The sequence below is a fragment of the Rhea pennata genome, chromosome 1, assembly GCF_028389875.1.
Source record: "Rhea pennata isolate bPtePen1 chromosome 1, bPtePen1.pri, whole genome shotgun sequence".
Classification (NCBI taxonomy): Eukaryota; Metazoa; Chordata; class Aves; order Rheiformes; family Rheidae; genus Rhea; species Rhea pennata.
Genome location: NC_084663.1, coordinates 214,845,480 through 214,867,937, shown reverse-complemented (window position 1 = coordinate 214,867,937; position 22,458 = coordinate 214,845,480). Strand labels below are relative to the sequence as shown.

General features: G+C 45.6%; 1 protein-coding gene across 3 annotated transcripts in view; it reads left to right on the top strand.

The window, feature by feature from the left end:
• The first annotated feature begins 1,149 nt into the window (after positions 1-1,149).
• Positions 1,150-22,458, top strand: part of FAM168A (family with sequence similarity 168 member A) — a 178,242-nt gene continuing 156,933 nt past the window's right edge. Inside the window, exon 1 of one of the 3 annotated variants that reach the window (XM_062567466.1) lies at positions 1,150-1,216. Coding sequence is in view for 2 of the 3 variants with exons in the window: in XM_062567464.1 (XP_062423448.1) it covers positions 14,311-14,321 (11 nt within the window). In the remaining variant the exon portion in view is untranslated. Of the gene's footprint in view, positions 1,217-14,283; positions 14,322-22,458 lie in introns of those variants that run through there. The other 2 variants (XM_062567464.1, XM_062567463.1) reach the window with 2 other exon arrangements.

Below are 22,458 nucleotides of genomic sequence, written 5' to 3'. Positions count from 1 at the left end.
TGCACGGTGCACGGCACGGGGGGGGGGGGGGGTCCTGGGGACCGTGCACGGTGCACGGCACGGGGGGGGGGGGTCCTGGGGACCGTGCACGGTGCATGGCACGGGGGGGGGGGGTCCTGGGGACCGTGCACGGTGCATGGCACGGGGGAGGGGGGTCCTGGGGACCGTGCACGGTGCACGGCACGGGGGGGGGGGGGGGGTCCTGGGGACCGTGCACGGTGCACGGCACGGGGGGGGGGGGTCCTGGGGACCGTGCACGGTGCATGGCACGGGGGGGGTCCTGGGGACCGTGCACGGTGCATGGCACGGGGGGGGGGGGGGGTCCTGGGGACCGTGCACGGTGCACGGCACGGGGGGGGGGGGGGGTCCTGGGGACCGTGCACGGTGCACGGCACGGGGGGGGGGGGGTCCTGGGGACCGTGCACGGTGCACGGCACGGGGGGGGGGGGGTCCTGGGGACCGTGCACGGTGCACGGCACGGGGGGGGGGGGGGGTCCTGGGGACCGTGCACGGTGCACGGCACGGGGGGGGGGGGGGTTGGGGGAGGATGCCTGGTGCACAAACCGGGGGCGGTTTTGGGGCCGCCACACAGCACGAAGCCCAGAGGCAGCTTTGGGGGCGCCACCAGCGGTGGGGTGGCGGTGGGGGTCCCGGCGACCACCCTCCGGGCCCGGCCCGCCGTGCCGCAGTTCCCAGCGGCGTCTGCGCCCGGCGACGGACTACAACTCCCGGCACGCCGCGGCTGGACTACAGCTCCCGGCATGCCTTGCTCCCCGCCCCCCCACCACCCCCGCACTACGAGTCCCAGCATGCCTCGCTGCGCCGCCGCTCCCCCCCCACCTCCCCTCAGGGCAGGAGGCCGCGCCGCGGACTACGCTACCCGGCGTGCCCCGCGCAGGGCGACCGCGGGCGAGCCGGGGCGGCGGAGCGCGGGGCACGCCGGGAGCGGTAGTCCGCGGCGCCGCTCTAACGGTCCCGCTGGTGATACTGTGGTGTTTCCCCCCCCCCCCCCCCGCCTCCCCTCGACTGCCCCCTCCCCCACTCGCTGGCGGCTGCGGGAAGAGACAGGAGCCGCGGAGGGAGCGGGAGGAGGAGGAGGAGGAGGAGAAGGAGGAGGAGGAGGAGGAGGAGGAGGAGCGGGAGCGCGCCGCTGCCGCCGACACCGCCACCGGCAGAGGGGACGTCGCCGCCGCCGCCGCCGCTCGAGCAGCCGCAGGTGAGGGGCGACCCCCGGGCAGGGCGGCGGCGGCGGCAGCGGCGCATCCCGCCGCGGGCCGGCGCTGAGGCGGGATGGCGGCGGGGCCGTCTGTGGGGATGTGTGGGGCTGGCAGGGGAAAGGGGCGCTGTGGGGATGGGGGTGACGGGCTGTGGGGCTGGCGGGGGATATGGGGGTCTGAGGAGATGGGGTGACAGGGGAAAGGGGGGCAGGGAGGTTGTGGGGAGCTGTGGGGACGGAGGGTGTTGGAGGTCCGTGTGGGGCAGCGGGACGTGGGGACGGAGCTCATGGGGGTCCGTGAGGGGGAGCAGGACGTGTGGGGACGGAGGTTATGGGGGTCCGTGAGGGGCAGCAGGACGTGTGGGGACGGAGGTTATGGGGGTCCGTCGGGGGGAGCAGGACGTGTGGGGACGGAGGTTATGGGGGTCCGTGAGGGGGAGCAGGGGCTGTGGGGATGGAGGTTATGGGGGTCTGTGAGGGGCAGCAGGGCTGTGGGGACGGAGGTTATGGGGGTCAGTGAGGGGGAGCAGGACGTGTGGGGACGGAGGTTATGGGGGTCAGTGAGGGGCAGCAGGACGTGTGGGGACGGAGGTTATGGGGGTCAGTGAGGGGGAGCAGGACGTGTGGGGACGGAGGTTATGGGGGTCTGTGAGGGGGAGCAGGACGTGTGGGGACGGAGGTTATGGGGGTCAGTGAGGGGGAGCAGGACGTGTGGGGACGGAGGTTATGGGGGTCTGTGAGGGGCAGCAGGGCTGTGGGGATGGACGTTATGGGGGTCCGTCAAGGGGAGCAGGACATGTGGGGACGGAGGTTATGGGGGTCAGTGAGGGGCAGCAGGACGTGTGGGGACAGAGGTTATGGAGGTCTGTGAGGGGCAGCAGGACGTGTGGGGACGGATGTTATGGGGGTCTGTGAGGGGCAGCAGGGCTGTGGGGACGGAGGTTATGGGGGTCAGTGAGGGGCAGCAGGACGTGTGGGGACGGAGGTTATGGGGGTCTGTGAGGGGCAGCAGGGCTGTGGGGATGGACGTTATGGGGGTCCGTCAAGGGGAGCAGGACATGTGGGGATGGAGGTTATGGGGGTCAGTGAGGGGCAGCAGGACGTGTGGGGACGGAGGTTATGGGGGTCAGTGAGGGGCAGCAGGACGTGTGGGGACGGAGGTTATGGGGGTCAGTGAGGGGCAGCAGGACGTGTGGGGACAGAGGTTATGGAGGTCTGTGAGGGGCAGCAGGACGTGTGGGGACGGAGGTTATGGGGGTCTGTGAGGGGCAGCAGGGCTGTGGGGACGGAGGTTATGGGGGTCTGTCGGGGGGAGCAGGGCTGTTGGGATGGAGGTTATGGGACTCCATGAGGAGCAGCAGAGCTGTGGGGATGGAGGTTATGGGGGTCAGTGGGGGGGAGCAGGGCTGTGGGGACGAAGGTTATGGGGGCCCGTCAGGGGGAGCAGGGGCTGTGGGGCCAGTGCTGACGGGGCCGTGGAGGTCTGGCTGCAGAAGGACGGCCGTAGGGGTGGGTGATGGGGAGCTGGCGGGGGGAGCGGGCGCTTTGGCGCGGAGGTGGATGGGGGGTGGCAGGGAGATGGGTGCTGCCGGAAAGCATGGGAGCATTGAGCCTGCCAGAGGGACATGGGGGAGCTTGTGGGGCAGACTGTCTGTGGGGAGTGGAGGAGGGCAGGGAAATGGGGCGGGCACGCGGGACCGAGGCACTGGAGAAGCCAGTCCCATGGAGGGGGTCAAGGATGGAGTTAACTTGCTGGAGGGAGAGGGAAAATTGCCAAGGCTTGGGGAAAGCTTATAGGGGAGCACTGTGGGAGCGAGGGGGCGGCTTGCGTGGGGTGTCAGCAGGGCCCGGGAGCAAAGAGCGGTCCGGGGAAGCTGGCTTCGCCGTGAGCTGGCGGGGCATGCGGGGGCAGGCTGGCGTGGGGCAGCTTGGCACGGGAGAGAGGTGTCAGAGAGCGACCTGGAGGCAGGGAGCTGCTGCGGGGGATCGCCCAGCGGTCCTTGGGGAGGACAGGCAGGGTTGTGGGGGGCGTAGAGCGCTGCCGAGGTAGCGCGAGCGTTTGGGGTAAGTAGCGTGATTTTTGGGTGCTTGAAGGGAGCCTGGCCTGGGTGCAGAGAGTTGGATGCTAGGAGCAGAGATCAGTGTGTTTTTAGGGATGAGTGTTATTGGAAAAGGATCTTTTTTCAGAAGAGATTGTAAAATTTCAAGAGGGGCTGGTAGGTTTGTGGGTCGGGTGAGGCAGAGATGAAAAGCTCATTTGGGGGATCATTTGGGCAAGTGCTGGGGAAGCAAAGAGCATAAGCTAGTGGGAAGAGAGAGAAGAAGGGCTGGCACTTGGATAGATGGTGGCAGCTCAAGGGACAACGGATGAGACAGTTTGGAGGAGATGGGAAGGTGGTATGGAGAATGGGGATAACCAGTATCGGTGCTCGCTCCCCTGAGCCTTTATGGCAGCGTTTGTTTTCATCCCACAAATAATAGATACGTTCAGTGCCAAAACTCGGCAGGAAGCCTCGTTGTACGTGGAGAGCTAGTGGAGAGCTAGCATAGACGGTATGGAGAGCTGGCACACGGGCAGCTGTGGAGGGAAGAGTTGTTGGGGTGCGAGGTGTTAATGGGGTATAGTGGAGTCGGCCGGTGACGAGGAGGAGTCAAAGGGAGCTTTGGGAAACTGCAAGAACTGCCCCGCAGGGGAGACTGGATCTAGCAAGAGCATGCGAGAGAAGTAATAAAATGAGGTCCAAGCCAAATTTCACCTTTTATTCTTATGCTAGAAGGAAAATCAAGTTATTGGGTTCGTGCTTCAGATTATTGATTGTTTTTGTCTGCGTATACAGCTCTGTTTAAACCTTTAGGTTTGTGTAGGCTTTTGGATGTTGGTGCAGGTTGGTGAAGAAGGGTTATTTTTGAAGGAAGTTTCACAGTCCGTCCGCTTAAAATATTGAGAAGGGCATGTGGAGATGATGGTCCTTGTGTAACTTTGCAGTAGGAAAAGACCGAGTGATGCGGTCTCACTGTCCAGCTCCCCTTTGTGTCATGTTGAATCCAGGGTTTAAAATGACACAGATCTGATGAGATTGGGAATGTCATCACGTAACATCTGTAGCCTGAAAACAGAGACCACAAGGTTGTGAAATGTAAGACTGCATTGATTTCCCATCTATAGAAAACAGATTGTATATTGTATTTATTTTTGTGAAAGTTTCTTTTTTAATGATTATTTGAAGACTTTGTTATTGGCATTGTGGTTTTCAGGGCAATTAAGTCCACCATTATATTGTGGGTTAATAATACCAGGGAGGTGCTTAGGTTCAGTCCTTTACAGAAAACAGAGGAGCCTTGAAATACAGAAATGAAATAAATATTCATTATGAAAAAAGGTTTTGTACTGTGTTGGAGTTTTCTGTTTGTTTTCTCCCCCCTCACTTGCATTTCATGATGATAAGCTTTCAGGTTGTGGCTTGTATTTCCATAGACTGAATTTCATTCAAAAGGAATTAATTTGGTGCTGAATACTGTCAAATGCAGAAAAAATGAGCAGGTTGAGTGTGTTTTTTTTTTTTTTTTTTTTCCTCTCTCCTGGACAAAGGCATGTTGTATTAACTGGAAAGAAACCCCAAGTGATTCTACTTATGTTTTAATCAAAATATGATTTAAGATGCAGTGGTGTGTTCATTCTTGCTGTTAAATAGTGATGGAGGAAGCTAGAGCTTTTTTTAAGGAATATGAAGGATGGAAGCATCTTTAGGGAAACATTTTGCTGGACTTGATTGCATCAACTGTATTATTGCATGAAATGTTAACTGTGAAGTGGTTGTTGATTAGGACTCAAAATTCAAAAACCCAATCAGAAAAAATGAAAAAAGAAAATAAATGCATTTGATCTCATAGTACTAATTTCCTTTTTCTTTACATCACTCAACATCTCTACTCAATTTAACTGTTCCATGGATTCCCCTGACCTTTATAGTTGAGTACATTAAAAAAAAAAATAAAGCTTATGTTCTGCATATTTATTCTTGCTAGCTGCATGTAGTCATTAAAAGGGCTGATATCAGTTAGCAAGGTATTTTTTTAGCTAAAATATATATTAAATCTGATTAACTTTTTTTCTGAAAACTACAAATATCAACTTACATACTTATGCCTTCTGACTTTTTTCCAAAGTGAAATTTAACATGTTTTAGAAAGAACAGCTCTCTACCAAATGAAATGATTATAGTGGCTTTTCATTTTAATGATCATATGCTAAGTATTTCAAATATTATTGTTCAGATGTACCTGGTTTTATGCTTTTATTGATTAAATTTCTTGTCTGCTATTAAAGAGGCATTTTTCTAAATGGTAGATATGTAACTTTTGCCCTTTGAAACAAAAGGGTTGGGATCAAAAGGGGTGTTTGCTATGAAGATTTTTTTGGGGAATTTTTTCAGTAATAGGAAATGCTGCTTAGAGTGAGCAACTTGCATGATACACCAGTGTTGCATTAAAATTATGTGAAATAACTACGTAAGAAGTTCACTGAGGAAGAAGATATTATAGAGGTCCTTATCTTAGATGATGTTAACCTATCTGTCACATTCAATGACAAGTCTACACTGAAGTAGCTGAACTATTTAATGTTTTTAAAGAAATATTTTAAAATTTATCTTTGCAGTTGAGTTTTGATGTCATCCCACATCAATAACCCACTCTGCAGGTACCAGGGGAAAGAAATAGTAAAGAAAGGAAGATCATGCTGATCTTGGTGCTTCTGAAAACATTTCTCAGGCAACGGAAAATGCTTCAGAGAAACATTTCTGTTGCAGACCTTCAGTACCTCAGCCAAAAGCATAATTAAATTTAGTTTGAATTTAATTAAAATTATAGTTATCTGATCTGTCCAGAAGAGCTTGTAAACCTCAATTCGGATGCTTAGGTGCAAAAACATCCACTGTAGGTAAGAGAAGCGGGTGCTTGATTCACGTTAGTGCCTGCTTTTGGTGGCTTTTCAGATGTGGCTGTCCAGAGTTTGGCCTTGATCTCCTCCTCTAGGAAACGGGACATGCAGAACTGGGATGCGTCTCCTGGGTCTCCAAGTCCCGTCTGCTGCTATAGTCAGCCGCTGTGCCATAAACGTGCTCTGTTTCATTAAACCGCAGTGGTTTTATTCCCACTACTTCTGGTAGAGGAGTGTTTCAGACCTTGATGCCTCCTGCTGTTTCGAAACCTTCAGATTTCCACCCATAAACTCCCTGCTAATTTCCCACTCTCAAAGAGTTGGTAGCAGGAGCTGATGAGGTCGTCAAAGGGAAATACAATTTTTATGTCTTTCCTTTCTGAGCTCACTCTTTCCTTCTGTTCAGATTATGATCTTCATTTGTCTTCCAGTCATGCTTTCTAGGCTTGATTATCTCTGCAGAGGCCCCCGATTTCCTTTTCCACAGTGCAAACGCTCTATGTACTTTTTTTCCACTGTAATTCATAAAATCTTTCCTAAAACTGCGTTTTTCTTAACCAGGGGTTTCGCTAATGAGTTCGCTTTACTGATGTTGGCTTATATGCTACTGTAAAGTGCTCTGCTTGGTTGGCTTTTTCTCTGGCTGGTGGGAAATCACTTGTGGCTTTGGAGGAGCGAGCGTTGCGTGCTTGCGCTGCGGTGGCGATGAGGCTGCCCGTTCCTCCTCCAAATGCTGATCCGGCAAAGGCACGTTCGAAGTGTCCCCTGGAGAACCACATGCTATTAGCCTGTGTGTTTAGGGAGGAGCGACTCCTTAAAGTCGCTGTAGTAGTGAGAAAAATGCAAATGACTGGCTGAAGAAACAAGGTAATTCTTGTATGTGTTTGAGGATTGTGCCTTTGAGGAGAAACTCTGTGAAGGAGCAGTTCTGGTGACTATTTCCCTTGCATACATTTGTCTTTTTTCTTTTTCTTTTTTTTTCGTGTGTGCGCGCTATAATCTTTCTAATCAATTAGAATACTTTTCACTGTTTAAAATTCAGAATTCATCATATTCAGTCCATAGAAGTCTTTGATCCAAAAGTGATTTAAGGAGAAAAGTGTTCTCATTGCATTTTATGGTATTTTTTTAAACTACATAAGCAGCACTTCTTTGCTGTGCTTGTATGTTGATCAATTTGTCCTGCCTTCCATTGCCAGAATGTTACGTACTATTGTGTATCTCATGCAATAAACAGATGACGATTTTGTTTCAGTGAAAATAAATAAAATCCCATATATTTTTCAGGAGACATCATCTCAGCCTCTGGGCAGCTTGTGCATAGCTACCCGTTGCCAAAACGGAGACAGTGGATGTGGGAGGGAGCTTGGGTCTAAGAAAAGTTTTGAGCACGTGGGAAAGAGTTGGGAAGGTTTTGCGGGTAGTGGTTAAAGGTCTTCACCTACAAATCCACAGGCAATCAGGCCTTGTGAGTCTTGCTGCTTTTGCAACAGCGTATATAGAGTGTATATATATTTAATTGTGCTCCATGAAGTGTTGGCCCTTTGCTCCACTGGGTGGGTAATCCTGAAGTTGAATTGTTATATTTAATTACTTGTTGGTTTGACTCAGTAGCAACAGAAAGAGTTGTGAATTTTCAGGGTTTTCTTTTTTCGAGAGGCAGGAGCGCTTTGCCAGGCGTGTCTGAAGAAGACTTCAAAACCCATATTTAAGGTCCCAGTCAGAAGAAATTTTACTCTTAGGATGTACTGAGCATTTGCAGCACCTCTGAAATTCGTGGAAGCTACAAGAATGAAGCAAATTTTTGAGAAATGTCCTTTTTTTCTTTTTCTTGTCTCGGGCTCCAAACAGGAACAGAAGTACACAAATCTGAGTCATTCCCAAAAAGGCTCTTTAATATGTAAGTTCATTCAAATGAGGAAATTTTGTTATATATCTGTTGTTCTAAAATCTCTTTCTCACTGTCTCTCAGCCTGAAAGCGGATGACATGGTTCATGACATTTATATTAAAGTAAACCTTGTATTTTTTCCTTCCTTCCTGTTTGAACCCTGCAATGAGATTATGATGACGACAATATTCCTGGTAAAATGCCTTATTTCTCAGAGAGCTGTGCAAGGAACAAAGTTCTGGTGAGGATGATGGAGACAGATTGATTCCCTCTTCGTGTCTGTAGGACCTGAGTCATTCTTAAATGATTCTTCTGAGTTTTGTTTTGTGGGGACGTGCGGAGCAGTCTGAGCACTGCAAAGGAATCTCAAGTGACTGTGTACTTTCAGGAGTAAAAAATGCGGCCTATTGACACTCTACAGCAAACCATTTAGGAGATTATTGTCATAGAATTTGTAAAAGCTTAAAAAAAGTGCTTCTGTCCTCTATTGGAGATGCTGTTTTGTTTTCAGTCTGTACTTTTTCCTTGCTTTCTGTTATTTCTTTCCGAGTGAAATAATCACTTGGAAATTTGGAACATGGGGAAAAGTGAAAGTCCAAACAGGAAAAACGATAGCAACGTTAATGCTGAAGTGTTGGGAGACGCTGACATTTTTTGATTTCTTTTTCTTAGCAGGGGTTAGAGATTTGGGAAGATTCTTAAAGACAAGCTTAGAGTATCTTGTGAGAGGAAAAAGTACTAAACTGGAAAGAAAAGAATAGATGCCATCATGCCTACTGGGCTTGTCTGATTCTTTGATAGAACAGATAAAGATTGCAGGCTACAGCAAAAGTTAAAATAGACCATAACATCTTGGATTCTGCAATTTTTTTCTTACCTGTAATTTTTCGTTGAACTCGCTCAGAAAAATCTGTTTTTTTTGTAGCATCAGACTTCAGTTTATCTGTCAGGAATTAAAGCCCAGTAAGTGGACTTTCACTTCCTTTGGTGTGAGATACGCAACTCTATCAATATGGTACAAATGGAGATTTAATAATTTTTGGTTTGGAAATGCATCATGAGAAGCCTAGTGACAAGTTTTGAGCACAGACTGCTTTTTCTGCCTTTGCCTTTCAGTTTGTTTTACTGTTTGAAATTGTAGGAGGTGGGCAACTTGCATTTCTAACGAACAAGCTGGTTTATGCGATTAGTCGTAACAAACTTCTCATACTCTCTGGAGTCCTAACAAATGAGACTATTGTTGTTCTGTGGCTCCTCCAGTTTAGTGCCCTCTCTGTATTCCTCCCCCATATATTGACAGAACAGAGTTGGAAAGATCTCTGAAAAATGACTAGCTTAAATGTCCCTAGATGGGCTTAACCCAGTTCTGGAGATACTTGGCCTTAACTGAAGAAAGTCTCTAGGCATGTTTGATTTTGTCCTGCCGTTTAGGTAGACGAGGTAAGAGCACTCATTACAGTTGCTAATGATTTTTCAACCATGGTGAATCTAATGTCTATATGGACAGGAAGCTTCTAAGGACTTGTCTCCGTTTGAAAAATATCTAAATTAAGTTTGTGAGAATTTCAAGTGTGATTGCTAATTTGGCATAAGTCCCCATGGGAACATTTATTCTGTAGTGGTTGATTCTGCAGATCATTTTCTTTAGTTTCCTGTGTAGGCATGTCCTAACCTAATGAGAGATTTAATGGCTTTTGTGAAAACGACAGCATATTCCACATATTTTTCAGGCTCAGCATTAAGTAGTATAGGCAGCTAGAATATAATATCCAGCTGGCACTGTGATTGTTCGGAGCAGGAAATAAGACTTGCCTTTCGTTTGTTGTATTTTTGTCCTAATATAACCAGCGCTTTTTTCAGACTGAGGGCCGTCATTTGGTCATGAAAACAGGCTCTTCTAAACGCTCTCCTTTCTGACATTCTTGCTTATTATTTTTGTGCGTGTGACAGGTGAAACCCAATGCAAGGGAAATTTGTAAAAGCTCGAGTTTGCTCTTGATTTGGCTTGTCTTGACAACGGAGAAGTCTGAAAATGCAGCTCTGTAAACTGAGAAAAGTTTTTCTTTACTGCATCATCCATAGCCCAGATGCAGATGTTTGCCATGTAGTTGACGGTCTTCTGAATATGGACAGCATTCGTTTGGAAGCTCAATAAAATAGTTCTCTCTGTAAGGAAGACATAGGTTTAAGGTCTTTGTGAATCTCACTGAGTTAAGTCATGTGAGATCCTCACGTGTAGCTGCACTATCTCTGTTCTCACCATGGAAAGACTGAGCTTCAGATTCCTCGTCGACGTTGCCAGGAAGGTTGGGTGAGATGCTGCGCTACTTCTAGAGCTGGGGAGACAATACCAAACAAACCTCATGAGAAATGTGTGATTTGCTTTACGTAGTATTGGACGTGCTCAGATGCTGTGTTGGTGGCTTTGTATAAGAACTTACAAGAGAGTTCCTAGAGCTTAAGGCTTAATTAGCCTGACCTTCTGGAAACCACAGATCCGTGGATTTTTCCCTGGAAGGAGCCTAATGACTATTTTGGGCTACTGTTTATCTTCAACAAAGCCAACTGGTCTTAATTTGGAGATCTCAAATCATGAAGAACATGCCACTTCCCTTGATATATTTCCAGCAATTAATTACCCTCTCTGATTAAAAAAAAAAAGGGGGGGAGGGTCTGGTTTATAGTTTGGATTAGTTTCCAGTTTTTGCTCCTAAAAGCCTTTCTTTGCTAAATTAAGATGTTTTTTGATACTTGATACTTTTGCCTTTGAAGGGAAGTCATACTTCTGTAACCAAGTGGTCTTTCAGCTTTTATTTTGGATAAGATGAATACATGGGGCTCTCTTGAGTCTCTCTGTCCTTAAAGTCCTTAAATTATTCTTGTTGTTGCACCCTGTTCATTTTTTCATCATTCTAGTTAAAATGTAGGCCGCTTTTGCAGTGTTCCCACAAGGAGAGTCCTGACAGTGCCATAGAGAAAGGCAAGATTGCCTTTTAAATTTCTGAGTTCCTTTGTACCTGCAAAAAAAAGATGGTATCAGCCCTTCTCATAACGCCTTGAACTGGGAACAGTCACGGAGGTTCTCTCTCAGGGTCACTGGTTTTCAGATTTTGTGCTCCAACTGTAGTACATTTGGTTGTATTAAAATCTGCTTGGAGCAGCCGTTGCGCTCTGAATTGCTGTGTATGATTGGCCTGCGCTCTTCACGTATTGTCCAAGGACCATTCACAAATCTTATTGGCTGTGATTGTATTAATTTCCAGATCAACGGTGAACGTCCTGGATCGTATCAGGCTCCACATCAAGCCTAGCAGAACCCTGCTACAGCTAACACTGTTGATGATGATTTTCCATGGATGACTACTACTAGTGAGCTGTCAGTTGGCCAATTCTAAATCCATTGAACATACTTTACTGATATAGGATAGTGCTAAGTTTTTAATCAAAAGGTTGCATTCCACAAAAATTTCTCTGTTACATTGCAGCAGTTACATTTATCAGCCTAATCTTTAATCTCATCTAGGAATGAAATCAGCTGTGTTTAACGAGACCTGTTTTCCATAACATTATGTTGACTGTCATTAACTGTGTTCCTGTCCTTTTTAAGTCTTTATCAAGTCTGATTCAATTTTCCCTTATTTTGTCCAGAGTTGATGTCTGGTTAACTGGGTTATAGTTACTCGAGCCATCTTTTTGCCCTCTTTCAATGTTAGCCTATTAGAAATTGTTTTCCAAATTTTCTTAGTGTGCCAAAAAGGCAGTGAAAATGAGCCTGAGGGTCTCAAAGTTCAGCTGCTTCTTTGAGGACTCCTAGCTTACGCTATCTAGCCCTCCGAGGAAGCTTTCTGGTGGAGTGTGCAGGAGACTCTCAACTCCATTCCTCTCCTTGAGGCAAGATGAAGTGTCTCTAGAGCATCTCTGACAAGTATTTTTCTAGTTTTTCCTTAAAATCTTCCTGTTTAGAAGATACCTGGGACTCCTTTTGTAGCTGGTCATTGTGCTTGGCTACCATTTTATTGAAAGGTTTTGCAATATAGTATTTCTCCGGTAAATGAAGACACTTACCTTCCCCTGTAGAGGACACGCAGCATAATCGATCACCATCGTCACTGGAAGAGGGTTACGGTCTCCTCCTTTCCTCTAGGCAGAACAAAGTCCTTTAATCTCTTCTCATGAATCATATGTTTTCTAAATGCCTTACCATTTTGGTTGCTTTCCTCTATACTGTGGTTTGTTTACGACTTTGTACGTGGACTCAGTACTCTGTGGCCTTGTCAGCATTGTGTAAAGTGGAGCAATGCTGTCTTCCAAGTGGCGCTTTATTAAACAGTCTCAGATGTCTTTTCCCTTTTTCGCAAATCCATTGCGCTGTTGACGTCTTTTCACTTATGATCCAATATATCCCCAAGGTTATTTTCTCTAGCCCAGCAGCCTCGTTGGTTATTCTCTACCTGTGCTGCGTATGCTGCTCTTGCACTTGCCTTTATTGAATTTCATCAGGCTGTTTTGGTTTGACGCAATTTGGTCGTGACATATCCACGGTGGTTGTGTTCTTGTTCCATTTTTGCCTTAGTCCTGTAGGTTGCTTTCAAATAGATTGTTTTGTGTTTTTTTTTCTAGTATCTTTCTGTTGGTTGCAGTGGGAGTTAAGTCTCTAATTTGCTTTAGCAGCTTTTCGAAGTTGTACTACCTAGCTCTTTCCTTTTTGATTCCCAAAGCACTTTGAAACTTTGTGAGTGAATCTAAGTGGTTTGTCTCTATGCAGATTCCTTAATTTTTCCTCCATTAAGTTATATTTGTGAAAAATCTGCCTCTTTTTAAGGGATGCCTATTTTCGTTATGTTCATATTTCTTTTAAGATGATAACTAAAAAGTACAAATGTCACAAAAGTTAAAATCAATTATTTAAATCTAGGCATTTTGAGAACGTGATTGAGTTAGTAGACAGAGAAATATTTAAATGCAAGTCTGTTCTTCTAGACTCTCGTGACTTCCAGTTGAATGATTATTTCAGCTTTATTGGTTGTAATGAGGTCCAAGACAAGTTACTTTGTATTTGAGCTTGACTGTGTTATAATTTATCGCCTACCGTTTTTGGAAACTAATCACGTGTAACTCCTTGCTGCATGAGCTTTTCGGTATGCCCCTCCTGTCTCCTCCAAAACACCACCCCGCGTGCCTGTGGAGTGGCATATCCTGCTGTATGTCTTGGTGCTTCCCAGAACCTACTGCTGGGCTTCAACCCGTACAAACGCACTGAGCTGAGCTGCGGTAGGAATTTGGTTCTTCCGAGTTACTGGGAACTGTAAAGGAGCCATTCCCCTCTTTCTCTTTGCAAAGGTATATTGCAGCCATCACTTCTCTTTTGTATCTTAACGCCTTCAAACTCCTGATTTTAAAGTCTGGTCATGCTCTCATCCCACTAGATTTCTTTTTCTTTCTTTCTTCCTTTTTTTTTTTTTTTTTTGCCAATCAGAATCTTATTTGTTTTTGCTTGTTATTCAGACTCCTAGCATCCATATATAGCAGCAGAGAATTCATTTTCTTTGCAGACCCTTTTTCTTGTCTGACTTTGAACCTCATTTACCCTTCTAAGTGTCCTTCCCTTACGTTTAGTTTATTCTTTTCTTGGATGCATCAGCAGTTTCATCTGGGAAGGTGTCTTTCTAGCAGGAAAGATGCTGGCTCTGCAGTTCGTTAAATCAGTGTTCCCTTGCAATACAGTTCAATTACTCGTCCCAAATACTCTCTTCTGTTGCACACCCTTGGTCATTTCTTCAAATCTTTTTGAGCACTGGATGCAGAGATCAGCAGCCTGTGGAGGTGCAGTTGGACTGTGCACGGGTTTGGAGGGGCTCATAGCCTTGGCGTTTTGCGAGACTGGTTTGCAAGAGCAGTGTTTTGCAGTTTCAGACTTCTCTTCGGTTCTGGACTCTGTGAAAGCTGCTGCTGGCTGTAGAAGCAAGCTACTGCTGACTAGCAGAGTCCTGCCTGTTTGAGAGGTGGTTTCTACCACTGCCTGCTAGGTTTCTCTTGGCACGCCTAACCTGGAACACGGTGGAGAAAAAGTCTGGCATGGTACCATATTGAGATTGCCAAACCTTGACTTAGACTTTCCTTTTCAGCTCTCTTCCCAGATCACTGAAATCTTATCAGCTGTTTAGTTTCGGCTGGTGCAGCGTTGCTGGTCCCACTATGCATGGTTCCTCCTCCTGCCCAGAGTGATCAGCCAATATTTGTGACTGTCTGTTGACAGAAGAAATCGATGACGGCCAGGTATCTCTCCGAGGCAATCTCGCTGATTCGCGCAGTATGTTTGCAGAGACTGGTTTTCCTGAACATGCTTTGAATCGAACGGCAGGAGACAATTTTGCTCAATATACCAAGGTCGTTCTTCTAGCTAGCAGTCCACATGTGTGCGCACGCACGCTTTCACTATCACTTACACTATGGGTATTTCTCGGGTTGTCCTTGGCTTCCTCTTGGTTTCCTGACGTTCTTCATTGATGTTTCTGCCTCTATCAGTACGGTCCGTTCTTGCTCGTTCTGTGGCTTATGTACTTTCCTCTTCTACTAAAATAATGCCTCTGTGTTTGTGTTCAGCCCCTTGTGAAATCTGTTTACACACATATGCTTAGGCCAGTTTTTGGCCAGCCCTGCTAGCTTTTATCTTTTTCCTCCAAAATTCCTCATAACAGAATTGTTTTCAATGGAGACTTTCTGGATAGCTTCATAATCCAGTTCAGCCCTGTGCTTTCCTTCTGGGGAGAGAACAGAAGGTATCTCTGCTGGAGAAGCCAAATCTGAAAGCTTTTTTGTCGTGGCCTGTGTTTTGCTAGTGGTGGATGATGCTCTAACCATTAGATCATGGAAGACCTAGATCTGATTCTTTCATGTGCATGATTTCCCTGTAGAGCACAAATTGCATAATCACTTAGTGCCTCAGTTTCCAATTTGAAATATGGGATAAAAGGGATGATGGTGTTCTTTACTCTGCAAGCATGACAGAAAGATATATGAAATATTGGGAGATGCCCTGATACACCCACGGGATGACTCGTCTCCCTCTGCAGTGCTTGAAAGAATGAGAAGACTGTTAATCCTCTGCTTGTGCTCACCTGGTTGGGCTATTCTGTTGAACTCCTTACGGGGTTTCTCTTTAAGTTTTATACAGACTTTTAAATATTGCCAAATGTGCTCTGCTTATTTGGAGAGAACATGTAACGTCAGCGCTGTAGAGGCTGTTCTGATGTGTTACTAGTTTCAGCTTACAGTTCTGGATGGTGCCTTTGATCTGTAAACTCTTGATTTGAATCTTATCTGCTTGTGGGACCTCTTTCCCCAGGATTGTGCTGGGAGTCAAGATTAGCTGGGGTTTGCTTTGCTGACAATCTCATTTTTAAATCTGAGAGGACTTCAGCAGGATTTTCTTCTGGGGCAGGGGGTGGCCCTAATGCTGGAATACTTTTTCCTCAATGTTATCAGAATTTTCTGGCTATTAAGATAAGCTGCAGGGCTCTTAGATCACTGAGTATTTTGCTGTAGTGGCAACTGGAGGAAGACGTATGTGTCTTTGGTGGTTTCAGGTTTCATCTGGCTTTTGTAGGATTTTACCTTTATATTATTATTTGGCGTATCTGACATTGTGCTTTCGTTAACCAGAAGATAACAAAAAGAACACAGTGGAAAACAATTCCTTATTCTCTGACTTTTGGTTCCTACCTGCCCTCTTGAGATGCTGGCAGAATACCAGAGGCAGATGCTGTCTTGAGGGAGGGGGAATAAAGGGTCAGACTGATTTGTTTAAGCATCAGAAGCAAAAGAGGTTTGACTTCAAAGTTCATAATTTGTTCCAATCAAAACTGTTGGAAAAATCTTGCAGACCAACATGGCAATGCACATTTTCTGCATCTTGGACAGTTTCAAAATTCTTTCACTGTCAAATTTAATAAATACAGACTTCTGCATGTGTCAGATTCTGTGGGTTTATATAAGCGCTGGGCTGTTTTTCGGGAAAGCCACTCATCTAAAAAGTTTGAATTATGTCCATTACTGTTACCTTTGGCTGTGTTGCTTCTATGGGAAGAAAAATGTAAATCGTTACCATCCGGTAGGCATAAAATCCTAATTTTTTTATTAGCAGCCATATAACACATCAAATAAATGTTACCTGAAGAGCTAACCCTAAATTCTTGCTGATTTGATGTCTAAAGGGTATAAACCCCTTGTGCCAAGGCGCTGCAGAGCAGATTCTCAAAGGGATCCCTTACTGCCATCTGCATCTAGGTTGGAGAAGTGTGATTGTGCTTCATGACTGCAAATTCTTGAAGCGTTGGCACCCAAATCCAGGAGTGCTGACATTGTTTGAAGGCAACAAAGTTCTGTGTAGGTGTTCTGTAATAATTTTAGCTCTTTTCCTTAATACAGCAAATACTCTTTCTGAACTAAGGCTGTTCCTTCCCTGCTGATGTAAAATATGTGGCGCTTCAAAGGCTCCGAAATCCAGGTATCAGGAGATGGTATTTCTGTGAAGCAGCATTTAGAATGTGTACTAAAAACACTTGAAGTACTTTTATGGCTTCCTTGTTTGACCATCCAACCACTTACAAACTGTAGTTAACAACGCTTTTATGTGGTAGAGAAGTGCCGTTTAACGCAGTTCCCCATCTGTAGGATGTGCCTCAGATGGGTTGCAAGCCTGGTTTCGTTGCTGGTTTAGGTGGATGGAAGTCCATAGTGCTGCAGAAGAGGTAGGCCAGAGCGAGCAGGAGGGAGGGCAGATCTTCTGCCGGTGGCATAGTTTCACGAGGCACCTAAGTGACTGGCTTCGTTGCACTTTTTGCTGTAGCCTCCTGGTTGTATTCCTGCCTGGTATGGACTTGCGTTCGGGAACACGTGGCTACGGAGCAAGGAGGAAAGGTGAGACTGCTCCTGACAGAGCACTGGAACAAGTTGCCCCGAGAGGCTGTGGAGTCTCCATCCTTGGAAATATTCAAAAGCCATCTGGACACATCCTGTGCAACGTGCTCTAAGTGATCCTGCTGGAGCAGGAGGTTTGGACTAGATGATCTCCAGAGGTCCGTTCCACCCTTAGCCCTTCTGTGATTCAGTGATTCTTTGGGTAACGGTGTGGGCTTAGTTTGGCTTCAGGGCCCGTTTGAAATGGCACCCTCAGGTGTCATCTCGATGTTTGAGGTGAAAGGGCCTGGGCGTTTTGTTGCCCCGGCTTCTACCTGCATGGTTGTATTCCCACCCTTAAACTGCTGCTGGGCTTGTCTGATTGCTCGGCGAACTCATCCAACGCACCACACTGGCAGAAGAATAGCCTATGAAACAGGAAAGCATCTTGCAAAGTCTAGCTTGCTAGAGGGACGTTTATTTAGGGTCAGTTTGTGGCATCTTCATGGACTTCCAACAGGACAATTCCCATTTTTTTTTTTAAATTATAGTGATGAAGCATTTCTTTTGCCTGCCCAGGAAGATAGTCACTAAGAACTTACTTGGGGATTTTACCATTTAGTAAAGACGGAGTGGAAAAAAATCTAGAGATTAAATCACTCTAAGATACATTCCTAAAGGGAAACGAGATAGCTTTGGTAGAGACCTGTAGTCTCTACAAATCTTTCTGTATGGAGATAATTTAATGGGAGTAAGATTAGTGAGGCGTCTCTAGACTCTATTCCCAGGAGAGCAGAAATTTGCTTTAACTGGAACCGATTTCTGGGAGCCATACTTCCTCCTGGGATGGTAACAGTAAGATTGCTCAGGAGCAGGATAGATTGTAAAACCTCCCCACACTTTACATCTCCTTCAAGTAGACTGAAGTCCAGTAAGACACAGCACAAAAATTGGCAGCACCTGCAAAAACATGGACTCTATTTAGGAGTTTTGGAGATGATCCTAAGCCTTGCAAATGAGTTACTGCATCAATGTGGATGTAGATCCTGGGTTCGCGTTTTGGGCTTGTTTTATTGAATATCTCATACTTCCGTTAGAAAGCAAAATCCAGGATTACCGCAAAGAGCGCTTGAGATTACTGTGCTACCTATTTTCTTCCTGAGCTGGTTCGCTTCTGTATTTATGCACAACGCACAAGAGCGAGGGGAAAAATCCCCACCAATTAAAATGAAGAAACTGAGATAAAATGTTATCAGATAAGCTGGGGAAGTTAGATACCTGGAAGCCCTTGCAAGTAGGTTTTTGAAGGTGACAGTATGCCTTTAATCTGAGACAAAAAAAACCCCGTGCTGGTACTTAATCTTTAACAGCAGTTCTGTTTTCCAGAATGTCCAAGTCCGAGCTTAACCAGTAAAAGTGCTCCTCCTTCGACATTTGCTGCTTAGAAGTCTTTTCTGCAAGGATAATTTATTCCACTTCGACAGAGTGCCTGCAATACAAATTAATACCAAAGCGTTAGGATTTTGTTCTCATATGTACTCAAACAAAGAGGAAAGAAAAGAGCATATTTAAAAATGGATTTCAGATAATCTGGGATGACAAACACTAAAATATCTTGGCTCTAAACATATATTTGTTGCCACAGCATCAGTATCTAGTAGGAAAGACTGCTGGGTGCTGTAAGCTTTATTTTTATATGCTGAATATACTTTGAGTCCTCCTAAAATTTAAATTCTGGGTTTCCTTAACTTACTATGTTTATTTTCAGAATGATTGCACCGTCTCTAATGCATCTTATCGGAAGCTTGTGATTTTATCTTAATGTTGATTTTTGCCTGGGCGTCTGTCTTTAAAGGTAGCAACAGTGCAATATGTTCTTGTTAGCTGAAACGTAGCTGAAGTGTCATGTGTAGACTCATTAGTGAAGTGATATAGCACAGTCTCGCACATTCTTGGACTAAAAAGCATATTCCGGTTTAGCAAAGAATAAACTGAAATTTGTAGCGAAGGCTCTAATTCTCTTTTTCTCTTTAGAAGTCTTAAATGCCCTGTATTTTTACTGTATTTTTCACATTTGATGAGAGAATCAGTACAGTAAAATAAAGTGTTCTGGTTTTTCTTTTCCTTTTTTTTTCTTTGACCCTTTTAGCAGAACACAAAGGGAGCGATAAGATGGAGGGCTGTACTACAGTTTCCTAGAAATTGTTGCTTGAAGGAATTTATCGTTTGGTTTGAACCTTTTTGCAGACATGAACTGAACAATAGATACAATAAAGCTATTTATCTGATAAGCATTGTTTAAATGGGATGTTGGTTTTAAAAATGGTGTAATTTGTGGGACTCAAATGACCGTGATTTTTATTCTCATGGAAATAAGTGTATGTATTTGGACTTGTGGGGCTCCTGTTGTGGTTAGCTGCTGTGAAACGGCAGCTGATGGACCCTTTTATCCCGGACAGTGCTGGACTAGCACGTTCGGTAGTGCTGGCAGGGGGTGCTTAGGTAACTAACTGGCCTTTGCCGAAATGCGTAGGATTGGTGAGAACCCATCACCAAGAGTTAAACAGCTTGCTTTTTTTTTGAACATAGATCAGGAAAGTTCTGAAAATCCATTTTCTAAAGGTTGTTGTTTTCAGTTTACCTTTCCAGGATTCTGCCTCTTATACACAGGCTCACAACAAGCAGCTCTTCAAAAATGTCGTACCATACGAACGTTGACAGAGCACCAAACCTCGGATAAAGGAATGCTTAAAGACTTGAACTCAGTCTTGTTTGAGCAAATCCACTTTGCGAGTTACTGCCAGCTTACTGTCCTGCCTAAACAGGTTGCTAGTTTTTCTTCACTATGAAATGAAGTCCGGTTCACTGTACTCACATTGCTATTTTCAGACTGGAGAGCAGAAACCAGGAGAGCAGCAGCACTGAGAAATAACCCTCATTCTGCCATGCCTTCAAACCTGACTAAAACTTCTGGGGCTAAACCTCGTGGCTGCACTAAATGAAGCCATTCTTTAAATTCCTTTCCAGTGAACTGTGACTTCTAAGGAATTTTAGTGCCAAATGACATTCTGATTAAGCAAATTGGTACTGCATTATCACATATGGCTGATGTTAATCATGTTAAGAACAGCTGTTGGATTTCAGACAGTGATCACCAACAGGTTATCGGGGTGAAACGGAGGTGTTTCAGGAGGGTGGCAAGGACCTGGTCATGGATCTGGCAGTATTTGATTACCGCTCTTGAAGGGGTGTCGCTGGCAGCGTTTGTGAACCACGTGCGGATTCACACAACGGTAAATCGGGACCCCTGAAGCACAGAGAGCCTGCTTGGAGGCTGCTGGTCTCCTGACCGTCCCATCTGCAGGGACAGTGGCACGTGGGGACAAGCCCCGTGCAGCAGGGACTTGTCCCCCTGTGTCGCGTGCTTGAGCCTGGTGGGTCAGGGGATGTGCTTGAGCAAAACAGGTTCATCTAAACACAGGGGGAAGGTGCTGTAGCAAAACAGGTGAATACAGTTTTAAAATTTATGAGCGTTTTGAGTAGAGAAGAAATCTGATTTCTGAATTTGGTGTTAGGTTTGTACAGGAAGGCCGCATGATATGCGTTTCAGCATCTTGAAGTAGCTGTTGGAAAGGTTGTAGAGGAACAGCAGAAACACCAGAATAGTCTGAGGACCAAAGAGAACACGGCACAGGCAAGTTCAGCATCTCCTGCGGATTTGAAGTGAGGCACGTGTTTTTTATTAGGGAAGGGGACTGCCGTCGCAGTGGCTGATCGCAGGAAAAAGTGCTTTTTCGTCTCTTGAAATTCTCACGTTTGCTTGCTTTTCTTTAAAGCTGCGTGGGCAAATACAAGTTATGCTCTTGCCAAACACTAGCTTCTGCCCACGGGCATCTAGGGGATGTTTAACAGCATGTGGTGTGCAGGAGGTAACTTCCCGTGAGGCAGCGGTCTCGTCTGGCCTTTAAATTGCCAAAACCGTGGACATATCTTCTCTTCTTGGGCAGAAAGAAAGAATTGCAGAAAGGCACCAGGCAAGCAGCGTTCGTACTGTTAACCTGCGGCCGAGTTACAGAGAGGTTGTGTTAGGAGCTTGTGGAGTCTGTTAACAGAAACATTAGCTTTTACTTTAATGGCCCAATGTTTGCATTACAATTACTACCTTATTCTAGTTAAAAAAAGAAAAAAAAATCTGTACAGAATGGGAATCTAGTAAGGACAGTCTTTGGCTTATGATTCAAAATAATCGTGAGCTGAACATAAGCCCTAAGACATGCTTTAGAGGCCATAATAACTATTGGAGCAGACTTCCATTTCTGAGAGCTAAGGGTAAAAGTAATGTATGTATTTATAACAGGAAATTTCTAAGAGTTCTAAGATACATGTGACAATCTGAGTGGCTCACAATTTGATGGTGCTCACAAGACTATGGATGGCAGCCAGCGATCTTAATTTAGAATCGTTTGAGAAAGGGATTTATGAAATACGGCTCCCTGTAAAATCGCTGTTTGCAAAGCATCTGCAAACTTTCTTCCTCCCCAAAGTAATATCATCCTCAGTGTGTTCTCCTCTGGCTGTGGTGCTCATGGAAAATAATTTAGAAGATTTTTGTAAAGGTCTAGTTTGAAGTGCACATTAGTACCAGCTAAAATGATGCACTAAGAACACTGTAAAGCACATGAACAGCAAGACAAAGGTTCTGTTTAAATCCAGTGGCTCCAAGAGATGTATTATAGTATCCATGTGTCTTCAGATGATCTATTCTGGTCATTGAGCCCAAGTGTCACTGAGACCCTGATAGGACTCTATTCATAGTAGTTTTCTGAAAATGTGACGCATGCATCGATTAGTTTCTGTCTGCATCCTGTAGAACCTCTTTCTGCCACTCCTGCCTTGCAATCAAAATTGCTGATCTGAGTGATACTGGAAGTGATCTAGGTACACTTTAGAAATATTGTCAAGGGATTCAGCACTAAATAAATTATAGGAAAGATGAGAGTCTAGCAAGCATTTGGATAACATAAGCAAGACTAATAGTCTTAACCTATTTTTTGAACAGTGGGATCGAGCGTGATCAAAGAAAAACAATTTGGCTGAGTGAGGGCTTTCTTTGTACCAAAAGTTTTAAGAACCGAAAATGAGCCTCTGAGGTCGGGGAGTTAGGGATTATGGAAGAACCTACGTTATGGATAGGTATGTTTATTTTTTTTCCCCATCAAGTAATTCACACACACTGCTGTACAGTAATGAAGATCTGAGTTTCCATAGAGTTGGTCTCTCAGGGGTCTCTATTATCAGGGGAAAAGAAAGAATTGAAGGGGTGGAAGGCTGGTCATCAAGGGGAGGCAGCTGTGCTTGAGGAGCCCTGGAATATGAGAAAGCGGAGATGCTCCTGTCCATCCCGTCCTTTCTCCCATCTCTTGCGAATAACATTTCTTGCAGTCCCTGCCCGTGTTTGCTCCTGAAGCAGGGATTTTGGATTTTGTTTCCATACCGGATTCTCAGTCAGGGGAAG